The sequence below is a fragment of the Schistocerca piceifrons genome, chromosome 4, assembly GCF_021461385.2.
Source record: "Schistocerca piceifrons isolate TAMUIC-IGC-003096 chromosome 4, iqSchPice1.1, whole genome shotgun sequence".
Classification (NCBI taxonomy): domain Eukaryota; kingdom Metazoa; phylum Arthropoda; class Insecta; order Orthoptera; family Acrididae; genus Schistocerca; species Schistocerca piceifrons.
Genome location: NC_060141.1, coordinates 148658906 through 148671222, shown reverse-complemented (window position 1 = coordinate 148671222; position 12317 = coordinate 148658906). Strand labels below are relative to the sequence as shown.

The following is a 12317-nucleotide window of genomic DNA, read 5'->3' as shown; positions in this document are numbered from 1 at the left end:
TAATGGATATTTTATTGTCACACAGTCAAAATAATGATGTCAAGACTTTTGTGAATTACAGCTGGGATATTAAATTGTGTCTTCAACTTCATTCATGTGGTCTTCACTGGTGCATGGCTTTCACGGATGTGTAAATACTTATAAAAAGTGAAACACAAACTGTAAATGTGATGCAGTGGTGAATATTATTGCAACACATCTTTAAAACCACTGTTTCAGATAATGTCACATGGGACATGGATGTACATATTGTTCAGACAGATGACAAAGAAATGAGCCATGTGGAACAGACCATGTAAAAAACAATCAGGAAAGTTTCTATAATGTTCTTGTATTTAGTAATGGCATGGGAAGTTAGTCAGGATGGTTTCTTCAGCAAGCTGGCCTCGTGGCCTAGCCTCATAAAAACACACACTGAGGTGACAAAAGTCATGGTACAGCAATATGCATATACACAGATGGCAGTGGAATCATACACACAAGGTATAAATGGGCAGTGCTTTGGTGGAGTTGGCATTTGCCCTCAGGTGATTTATGTGGAAAGGTTTCAGACATGGTTATGGCTACACAATGGCAATTAACAAGACTGAACACAGAATGGCAGTTGGAGCTAGATACATGGCACTTTCCATTTCAGAAATCACTAGGGGATTCAGTATTCCTAGATCTACTGTGCCAAGAGTGTGCTAAGAATACCAAATTTCAGGCATTACTTCTCACCACGGACAATGCAGGGGCCAATGGCCTTCATTTAATGACTGAGAGCAGCAGCATTTGCATAGAGTTGTCGGTGTTAATAGACAAGCAACATTGGATGAAATAATCACAGAAAACAATGTGTGACATATGATGAACATATCCAACGGAACAGTGCAGCAAAATTTGTCATTAATGGACTATGGTAGCAGATGACTGACACAAGTGCCTTTACTAACAGCACATCATCACCTGCGGCGCCCCTCCTAGGCTTGTGACCATATTGGTTGGACCTTAAATGACTGGAAAACTATGACCTGGTCAGATGAGCCCTGATTTCAGTTGGTAAGAGCTAATGGTAGGGTTTGAGTGTGGTGCAGACCTCATGAAGATATGGATCCAACTTAACAAGGCACCATACAAGCTGATGATGGCTCTATAATGGTGTGGGGCATGTTTACATGGAATAAACTGGGTTCTCTGGTCCAACTGAGCTGATCATTGACTGGAAATGCTTACGTTTGGCTACTTGGAGGCCAGTTTCAGCCATTCGTGGATTTCATGTTCCCAAACAATGATGGAATTTTTATGGATGTGTTTGTCACTGGGCCACAATTGCGATTGGTTTGGAGAACATTCTGGACAATTCAAGTGAATGATCTGACCACCTAGCTCACCCGACAAGAACCCCACTGAACATTTATGGGACATAACTGAGATGTTAGTTCATGGACAAAGTCCTGCACCAGAAACACTTTCGCAATTATGGTCTCTAGAAGCAGTGTAGCTCAGTATTTCTGCTGAGAACTTCCAATGACTTCTTGAGTCCATGTAAGTTGAGATGCGGCACTATACAAGGCAAAAGGAGATCCAACACAATATTAGGAGGTATCGAATCAATTCTGTCACCAAAGTGTATATTCTATGGGTATGTATATTTCAGCTATTTATTTTCACTGTATTATGATGACAAATAAATAAATAAGAGAGAGAGAAACACAACTGTGTGAACATCTAGTGGTTACTTCTTCCCATCTGTTGTAGAATCAAATTCAAGATGACATCCTCTTTTATAGCTTTCATGGGTCCAGATTTCATAGCAAAATAACTGACATGCTAATATCAAAGTTTATTTTCTGTGATGGAAGCTAAGATGCAGTTAAGGAATTAAAAAATGATTTCTGAGTGATTAGTAGTGTTATCCCCCTCTATATTCTTACTTATATGTACATCACAGTCACAACTGTATTAATGGCTGCAGCCTGATTGATCCAAAGGGTTAACATTGCAGTCTGTGATGTTTTCTTGGCTTTAATCATAGAAGTTACATTTTCTGCTGTGGCAAATCCACTTTTATATACAATACTGTAACAAATTTCATAGATGTCTTCATCACGTTCAGTGAGTGACAGTCGAACATGTGCTTCTGCCTGGATTCCACCCACATCAGATCATCACTTGCAACAACTTACAAAGATGTTTATGTTAACAATGGAAATATTGTGCAAGAAATGAACTGTCAATCCTCCTGGACATATGGATGTATACCATGCAGTGTTTGAACTATTATTACAAACAGTCAAGGAATGTCACTATTTCATGTCTGTGAACTGTTATTGAACACAGAAGACATTAAGTCTTAGAATAAAGTGAATCTTTAGCAAAAATTACTTGGTAAGATAATATTTCCTCCTTGATCCACATATGTGCCTTGGCCAAACTAGAGAAACCTTATATTCAAGATATTTTGTGATTCATGCTCAAATGCCTCTCTTTTTAGACACTTGTGTGATATTGCACCAGATAACTGAGCCTTTCAATTATGTCTTTTACTTAGTGGCTCCCATATGTATGAAGCCACTAGGATAAGAATGATGCTCATAACACAGCTTAAATATGCTACATGTGTCAGCCTTTTTATTGTGCCTATCTGCTGTTCAGAATCTCCACTGAGTGGTGAGTAGCAACTTTGCTTTTCACAATATTGCTATATGTTTTCCACTATTTACACAAGTAACTTCAAAGAGACTTTGCAACTTTACTGAGACTTCAAACAAATTTGTGTTCAGAAAATGAGACCTGGAATTATGCACATCATCAGGTATAAGAGAGACAGCATGGCGATTTCACTAAGCTTGACACTTCTCACTCTTGGGATCAAATATTACTCTCTTTAAAAATTTCTCAAGTCTCAAGAAAAGCTTGACATTTTGTGAGAAGTCCTTCTTTGAAGTAAGATAAAAATAAAATTTTAATTCCAAGCATCTGACATTTCGTTTTATTTTACTAAACCAAAATTTTTGAAAATTTGTGTTTCAGTATGACATAACAGGAAGAGAAAATGACGTGTGAAATGGTTACTCATAAGGTATCAAGGCCAAAAACAAACAATAAAAAGGCATAAATTTTCTCATACAATATGATCTGGCAGCTTCACCCAATAACCTTTAAGGAATCAAAAATTTTTATCTGATCACTTGCAGCCAGCTTACCTCCAGTGGGAACGGATCTGTGTAAATCTTGACACTCCTGTTTGAGCAGTAAGCACATCAATATGCACATTGACGTAGGGTTCATCTTTTTCCAGTCTGTGTAATCTTGCTATAGCAGCTCCACCGGGGTAGTTAGTACCAGCAATACATAAGAGGAACAATGAGAATGCAGCATTCAGTAACAGATGAGAGGCTACGCCCAGTGCCATGACCGAGTGGAAAGCTGACTTTGCCCTGTTTTCCCATCTGTAACAGAGGGAAGGTTATTTCAAAATGAAGTAGTAATTTTTTTAAAATAATCTATGCACATTCTTTAATGAATGATGATGATGACAACTATGCTGCAAGAAAATAGCTTTTTTCTTTGTTTTCTGTAGACAACACATCAGTTTCTTTTAGAGCCCTCAGGGGACCGTAGTTTTAAAAGTACATACATTTATTACATCTTCACAAAAGTGCCATAAGACATCTCGTAGAGAATAAATGTAAATCTATAGTAAAATAAAATGAAATGTTCAGCAAAGCAAGACAATATCTTTGAGAAAATGAATAAATCTTATGACTGTAGCAGCTAACACAAAAGGCCATGGATGCGGGCCAGACCAGACCGACCAGATGCAGTTTCATGAGTGGCTACCTGCTGATGTGGAAAGTACTGGCTCCAAAGCATCAGGACGATTATCATATGCTGCAAACCAAGCAGAGGCACCAGAGCACTAATGCAGCAGAAAGGCAGAGCCACTGCAGGAGGATGACCCAGCTGCTCCACATCTAAGTCACGGTTTGTTGTGGCTTATGTTAAAGAAACCGATGCTGTAGCAAACCAAGGATGGGACAAGTTTTTATAAATACTCATCATTTCCAGTCAGGAAATTGCAGTTTGCCAACCACCATCCTGAGTTACACACCTGAGACAGTCTATAAGTCTACATGGGTCAGTACGCAACAAGTCACCATCTCCAGACTCTGCTGCTGGCTGTGGCCCTGCTGTGTACACTAAGCCCATTTCACCAACTTAGTGCTCACCAACCAGTGAGCCATCTGTGGGCCTACTTCAGTTGCTGGTGGCCTCCTACCCTGGAGGTTGCAATTTGATGTCAGGGCTGTGCAGCCATTCAGATGTCATTGCTTGTAAGGACAAACTCCTCACTGCCTGCAGCTGCTCGTTGGGTAGGCATTGCTTCTGCTGCTGCTGCTGCTACAGGTCATCTCATCCACACTGGATGCACAGTGTTATTATGTTTTGTGCCTATTCAGTGTGATTTTATGGATGAGGTTTCCTGTCAGAGTGTAAGAAACAGGGTGTTTCCGACAGAAAAATTATTAAATCTTTGATAAATCAAACAGTGCAGTTAAAAACAGATAACTCAGAAATGTATAAGCAGTTAGTTGCTATGAGAGAACATAGGGCCTCATCTAGTTTGATAACTCCTTCATTATATTCAGCTGCAGCTAGTTTGGTTACCCTTTTCCAGACAAACCGATGGAGGATGTGCTGTCCTTTATAAATGACTTACAAGCAACCTTACCCAGGAATACACTTTGATTTCGATTTGTTTTGAATAAGTTGCGTGTAGAGGAAAAGACACACACATTTTTTTATACTTGCCCATACAGCCATTAAGGATGTGAACCAACCTCTTGGGAAAAAAAATTGAGTTTAATATTTCTGAATGAATACCATTGAAACAGTAACAGTATTTAAAAAAACTTTAAATAAAAGGTCTATGGTTTTAATGGATGTCACAACAGTGAACCCAAATTTGTCGAAAAGTCATCTTTTTAAATCCCCTCCCTCCCGCTGCTGCCGCCCCTGCTGCCCATTTTGTTTTTAATTTCAAATTTGACTGAGAGCAAAACGTATAGCATCGTTAATAACAAATTCAGCCATACATGATGCATTGCTATTCCAAAGATGCATTTGTCATAAACAAGATAGAAATAAAACAATGGAAAATCCAGGATGGAATATAACAATATCAGAGAAGGAAAGTTGCTACTCACTATATAGCGGAGATGCTGAGTTGCGATAGTCACAATAAAAAGATTCACACACTCATAGCTTTAGGCCATTAAGGCCTTTGTCAGCAGTACACACACACACACACACACACACACACACACACACACACACAAGCATGCACGCACGCACGCACGCATTCACGCAAACGCAACTTGCACACGCGTCTGCAGTCTCTGAGAGATGAAACTAGAACTAGAGTGTAGTTTTAGCTCTCTGAGACTGCAGACGTGTGCAAGTTGCATTTACATGAGTGTGTGTGTGCATGTGCATGTGTGTATGTGTGTCTACTGTTGACAAAGGCCTTAATGGCCGAAAGGTATGAGTGTGTGAATCACTTTATTGTGCCTATCGTGACTCAGCATCTCCGCTATATGGTGAGTAGCAACTTTCCTTCTCTGGTATTGTTACAAGCTAGAAATATCTCTATACGTAACTGTAAGCGCGCCCACTGTGTATCTGCTTCAGTGCCATTGTCATGTGGTGGTGTTTAATAAGTCCTTTGCAGATAAATATATTCTAAATGTGTATTATACATATCCTGCTCTATATGTACATTTTCTTTTAATTTTATGAAATATAAAATACCTTGTGTTATATTTGTTTTCTTTTTACATTTGGTGTATTTTGTTTGTTTCTAAGTTGTAACATTTTCAGATGTAATTATGTTACATTTAAAATTGTTTGTACATTATTGTAAATCTGTCTGTGTCAAAAAAATGCTGAATGCACTTTGATGTTGCAGAAAAAATTTGAAATCTTGTAAGAGGGCTTGAATTTTTAGAACATTATTTCTTAACTGCAAGTTTACATCATAATTACAATTACGTCTTAAAAAATGTGAAGGTGGATCAAGAAAAACGGTAGACTGTGTGTCCAACACCCAGTGTGACAGGATGCGAACTAGGCATTCCAACACAGTTTCCCTCAAAACATTTGCCCATGCTTTGCTGCCCATGTGCTTGTGTAAGATTAGCCTTCCCACTTCTCTCATGAAATTGTAGTTGTCTGATGTGCTTGATGTGCAAAATCAAAGTGCATTCAGCAATTTTTTGACCCAATCAATTCTGCACTTCTTCATTATTGTACAGACTTACAATAATGTTACAACAATAATGTGTCAAAATTTTAAAAAATAAGTTAATTATATATGAAAAGAAAAAACCACCATATGTAAAAAGAAAATGCACATATAACACAAGATATTTTATATTTCAAAAAATTAAAAGAAAATGTATATATAGAACAATATACATTTAGAATATATTTATCTAGGAAAGATTAAACAACACAACATGACAACTGGCATTGAAGCGAACACACATCAAAATGGGCTTTCAGAGCCAAAGGCCCACTCGTGTACCCTTGGTGACTGCTTTACACCTCGCCTGGGCCTGTCAACACTGACACTGGACTGTTGATGACTGGAAACATGTTGCCTGTTTGGACAAGTCTCATTTCAAATTGTATCGAGTGGATGGACATGTACAGTTATTGAGACAACCTCATGAATCCAAGGACCCTGCATGTTATCAGGGGACTGTTCAAGCTGGTGGAGGCTCTGTAACGGTATGGGTTGTGTGCAGTTAGAGTGATATGGGACCCCTGACATGTCTAAATATGACTGACAGGTGAGACGTACATAAGCATCTTGTCTGGTCACCTGCAACCATTCATGTCCATTGTGCATTCGGACAGACTTGGGCAATTTCAGCAGGACAATGTGACACACCACACCTCCAGAATTGCTACAGAGTGGCTCCAGGAACACTCTTCTGAGTTTAAACACTTCTGATGGCTATCAAACTCCCCAGAAATGAACATTAATGAGCATATCTGGGATGTTGAGAAGAGATCTCCACCAGCTTGCATTCTTATGGATTCATGGACAGCCCTGCAGGATTCCTGATGTCAATTACCTCCAGCACCACTTCAGACATTAGTTGAGTCCATACCACATTGTGTTGTGGGGGACCTACACCACATTAGGCAGGTGTACCAGTTTCTTTGGCCCTTCAGTGTGTAACTGTTATTATTTCAGTGGTACTCATTTACAAATATTAATCTCAGTTTTTTAAGGGCTGTTTCACCCTTAATGGCCATCTGAGCAAGTATAAAAAATGCGTGTGTACTATTTTGCTTTACACTGCAACATATTCAAAGCTGATCATAACTGAAATGTATTCCTTGGGTACGTTTACTTGTTAGTTGCAGATGCAAGGGTGTGGTTCTGGATAGAGGATGAACAACTATCACAAATGATTAAGTTGCACATTACAGGTGAACCAAAACTGTTTGTTAGATATCATGAAGGGTTGAGAAATGCACTTACCTTTGAGGTATTATGGAAAGATCTCTGCAACACTATAAGAAACAGAACAGCATAACGTTCTTTTAGGGAGCAGTTGAGTAGGGTGTCACAGAGGCAGAATGAGACAGTGGAAAGTTTTGTCAACAGAATTGGGAAAATCACTGCAACTACATACAAACTAACACAGAATGACAAACCAAACAAAATTATTCTCTAGGAGATGGAGCATAGCGCATTGGACACTTTCCTAAGGGGGCTGCCATCTGATATGTCAAGGTGTGTATGAGCACAAACCCCAAAGGATACAGCTGCTAGAATAGCTACAGAGCTAGACGAGATAGATACTACAACAAGAGTAGAAATTAAACAGAGTGTCTCTATGGACATAAAGTGTTACAGATGTGGATGTTCAAGACACATCTCGAGACAGACAGTGTCACCAAACATAATGCGAGAAATGGGCACCAACAACAGGATTTAGGAACAAAAGGAAGAACAGGTTGGGGCAGAATAAAAACCATTAAAAACCAACTGGAACTTTAAAGTCCACTGGATGATGTTCCCAGTAAATTTCAATGCTGCAAAAATGTATACAGAGGAAGAGTGTTGGTAGTGGGTGTTGTGAATGGTAGGAAGCATAGACTATTATTGGACACAGTAGTGCAAGTGTCATAGGCAAGTCTGGACCTCTTGGGTGAGAGGCAGTTGAAAGTTCCAGTTACAGGTGATGTAGAGTCACTGAGGGTCAGCATGGTTGTGTTTCAGGTTCACACTGAACAGTTCTGGTTGCATGTGGAAGTGTTGCCTCATGCAGGTGAAGGGTATATCACAATCCTGGGGTTACATTTTCTGATTAGTTATCAGACTAAATTGATATTCAGTGACACACAGTGGAACTTGGGGGAACATTGTTCCAGATAGGAGAATCGTTCACCAGAGGTTTACAGCCACAAGGTTTGTCGGTCATGGACAAAGCAATCAAACTGCAGGCTAATCACTAATAATCAGTTAGCTTGATAAAGTGTTGTGAGGCACCAGGAAATTGCTGTGGGTGAGTGTGGGAGCGGAACTACCTATTAACATGTTGTATATAGTAGAGCCACTAAGGGAGAATGAGGTGTTCGATGCAATGTGATCTTTGCATGTAGGAGTGGCATATGCATACAGGAAATGGATGGTGAGAGAGTGGTTCCCTTCAGTGTAGATAATTTTGGCATTGAAGTAATTGTTAGTCACCAATTTTGACATTCTGAATGAAGATGACCTAGATAGAACAAATGTGTATTGTAGCCTTCAGCAAGCTGCCAGATCAGCTGCATTATGCACAAAAGTAGAGCATTTGAAGTGGATGGAGACATCAGCTATGGACAAGGCATTGTCAGAATTTGAGGACCTGTTTAATCTTCATAGCCTGTTGTTGGCAACACCTGTAACACAGTAAAAGATTTCAACTGGAAATAAAGTACCAGTGAGCTGAAAACCATATAGGATAGCGCATCAATTACAACAGATTATGGAAGAATTCATCCACCGACAACTTAACATGGCATAATAGAGGAAAGTACTAGTCCCTGGGCAGCACATGTCATCATTGTTCCTAATAAGTCATCAGATGGTATTGATCCCATTACGACTATCGCTACTTAAATAGTAGAACAGCAATAACTTAGGGCAGTGTCAGAACTTTTCTACATTGGATCTAAAGAGTGGTTACCACCAATTGGAAGTGGTGCCAGTTGACTGACCAACAACTGAATTTACACCACCTTGGGGCCATCACCAATATTGGCGAATGCCACTTGGTTTAAAAAAATGCACCAACCATGTTTCAAAGATTGCTGGACAGAGTGCTAAGGGCTTTAAAGCTGTGGCAGTGCAAAGTGTATCTTGACAATGTCACTGTTTTCAAAGGTATGGAGGAAGATGTACAGCAGGTAAAGAAAGTTTTTAGGAGACTGTGATCCATGCACCTCAATTTGTGTATTGAGAAGTGTTATTTTGCACTGGAGGAAGTAAATTAACTTGGGTCATGTGTTTAGTTGGGAAGAGTGAAGAGAGATCTTGGGCTGATACACATAGTGAGGGATTTTCTGACAGCCCAGATGAGTAAGGTGTCACAGTCTTTTGTGAGATTGGCAAATTACTGTAGAAAATTTGTGAAGGGATTAGTGGATATTGCACAATCACTTCTGCAACTGTTAAAATAGAGAATGAAATTCCATTGGGCAGCGAACTGTCAAGTGGTATTTGAAAAATTAAAAGAGGCATTAACAACCAGTCATTTTATACAGCATGCAGGGTCTAGATGGAGTAAAGGATTCCTTTAGATTATAATCTCTGGGGGCTCCTAAAACAATTGGCCTACGCAGCAGACCACCTGGATGCAGAAACTCCATCAACATGTCACAGAAGCCTGCAAAATCAACTGAAACTGTCAGGGAGTACGTGAAATGGTGCAAGAGACCATGATTCAACAAGTGAATGAGTCTTTAGAAGCAAGAGAAGGGCATTTCGAGCACTTATTATGAGTTTGGGTGTTAATGAGATCCAATCACCTAAACTGTTAACTTTCATTAATAGCTCAAAAGTGAATGAAGTCTGCACATGTATTACTGAAACACCCTGTACAGCAGGCTGTTCCAGCTCGTCGGCTCTGTTGTGAGCCACGGCGCGCTCCCTGCTCCAGGGAGCCGTGTCACTCACTGTGACCATTCAAGTGGGCCGGCATGCCGGCACGTGGCATGGCTGGCTGAGGCAAGCGGCAAGGCAAGCGTTCTGATGTGCCAGCTGTGTCTTACAAGATCGACAACCTCATACTCTTAGCTGCTAAGACGTGGTGACATGCTACACCAGGAAATATGATGTTCACAAAATGAATAAGAAACAACTGTTTTACAAGAAATTGCATACTAAATTTATTGGGCCTCTGTAGTTTGACATTTTCTTTTCATTACAAGATCGGAAATATCAGACGTCAAAGTGTTCGCAGCGTTAATGCGGATGATGGCCTTCATTGTTCCAACCTGAAGAAACGATCTTTCCTTACTTTTACTCTTTTCATTGCTGAGAAAAGCTGCTCACAACAATACATAGATCCAAACATGCACATGATCTGAGTGGCATTGTTGTGAAGCTTGGGAAATGTTTTTTGCTGTAATGAATGATATCAGCATGACAAATCCAATGTGTTGTAGTACCTCTCTTTTAACAAAGTTGAATTTTGCAAATCAGTGATCTCCAATTGAAGTGACTATGACAAGTCATCGGGGGAAACTGAAAAAAGAGTGCTGAACACCTTAAGTTCCATTTCAAAACTAGTGAGGTCTCAGAATCATGTTTCAAATGATGTGATGAGCTGCTTTAACTTTGCTTGGTAATCGCCGAAAGTAGTACCTTCAGGTAGTTTTAAAGAAGCAAGACGATTGAACATCTGCCTCTCAAATAAACGTAACTTATCCATGAACGCTTTGATCTGGTCGTGCATGTCAACGATTAGCTGCCCTTTGCCCTGCAATGACAGATTTAAATTATTCAGATGCATAGTTATGTCAGCTAGGAACGCCAGGTCTGATATCCATTTTATATCTTTCAGACAACGCATTTCTTCCCCTTCCATTTCGAGAAAAAGGGATATTTCCTCATGAATGGCAAAGAAAACATCAAGAGCTTTTCCCCGATTCAGCCGACGAACTGTACTGTCATAAGGTACATCTTTCAGGAATCGTTTGAAATGGCGATGATCCATACCGTGACGCTGCACAAAATTCACACACTTCATGACATCTTTCATTATGCCACCTAGCTCTACTGTTTCAGCACACAGTGCTCTTGGTGAATAAAACAATGAAGAGTCAAAATGTCTTTCCCGAATTTGTCCCTGAGTTTATTTTTCAAATGAGAAGCAAAACCTTGGTGACGCCCGATCATTTGTGGTGCACCGTCTGTCGCTACAGAATGGAGTTTATCCCACGGCAAATTCATATTGTCCACTGATTCACAAACAGCTTCAAAAATGTCACGTCCTGTTGTGGTGTAATCAAGTGGTACCACATCCAAGAGTTCTTCAGTTAGTTGCAGCTCCACGTCGACACCAAGCACAAAGACTGCAAGCTGAGCACAGTCCGATATGTCAGTGCTTTCATCAAGCACTAGCGAAAATGCAACAAAGCTCTCTGCCTTTTTCCTGAATTGTGTCTCTAAATCCGCTGCCATGTCCAGGATTCGACGAGACATTGTTTGCTTTGACAGGCAAACCCCTTCAATTGCCTGCACCTCCCTTGGAAACAAACATTCTGCAACTGCAACCATGCACGATTTTACGAGAGGTCCCACCGAAAACGGCTTGCCACTCATCGCAATGATGTGAGCGACCCTGTAGCTCACTCGAATTGCAGAATCAGTAGTGTTTTCTCTGCTCACATTCACCTGAAAATTATAAACGCATTACAGAACACTAACTATGTTGCATGTTTTGATACCCTCCGTATTACGAAACCGTTTTTTAAACTTACGTCTCCTGGTATGTCGATCTTAAGCCTGGTTACCAGTTCTCTGCGTGCAATGCCTTCTACCTGACCGTAGTGCGCTGCGTGAAGACATGTATAATGTCGTCATATATTGAACCTCTTTGCAGAATCAAATACTTTATGACATACAAGACACTGCGGACGACCATCCCTCTCAATAAATAGAAAGGTATCCTCCAATAGAGGAACAGGGCTCCCGCAGCTAGTCATAGCTGTCACTGAACACGGATTGTTGTGTCAGTTGCGGCTGCATGCGGCCAGGGGCAGTGAGT

General features: G+C 40.2%; 1 protein-coding gene across 2 annotated transcripts in view; it reads right to left on the bottom strand.

Moving 5' to 3' along the window:
• LOC124794826 (probable Dol-P-Man:Man(7)GlcNAc(2)-PP-Dol alpha-1,6-mannosyltransferase) overlaps positions 1–12317 on the bottom strand; it is a 174903-nt gene that overhangs the window by 17155 nt on the left and 145431 nt on the right. For both annotated transcript variants that reach the window (XM_047258488.1, XM_047258489.1), the window contains exon 8: positions 3189–3434. In XM_047258488.1, the coding sequence (XP_047114444.1) occupies positions 3189–3434 (246 nt within the window). The remainder of the gene's footprint in view (positions 1–3188; positions 3435–12317) is intronic.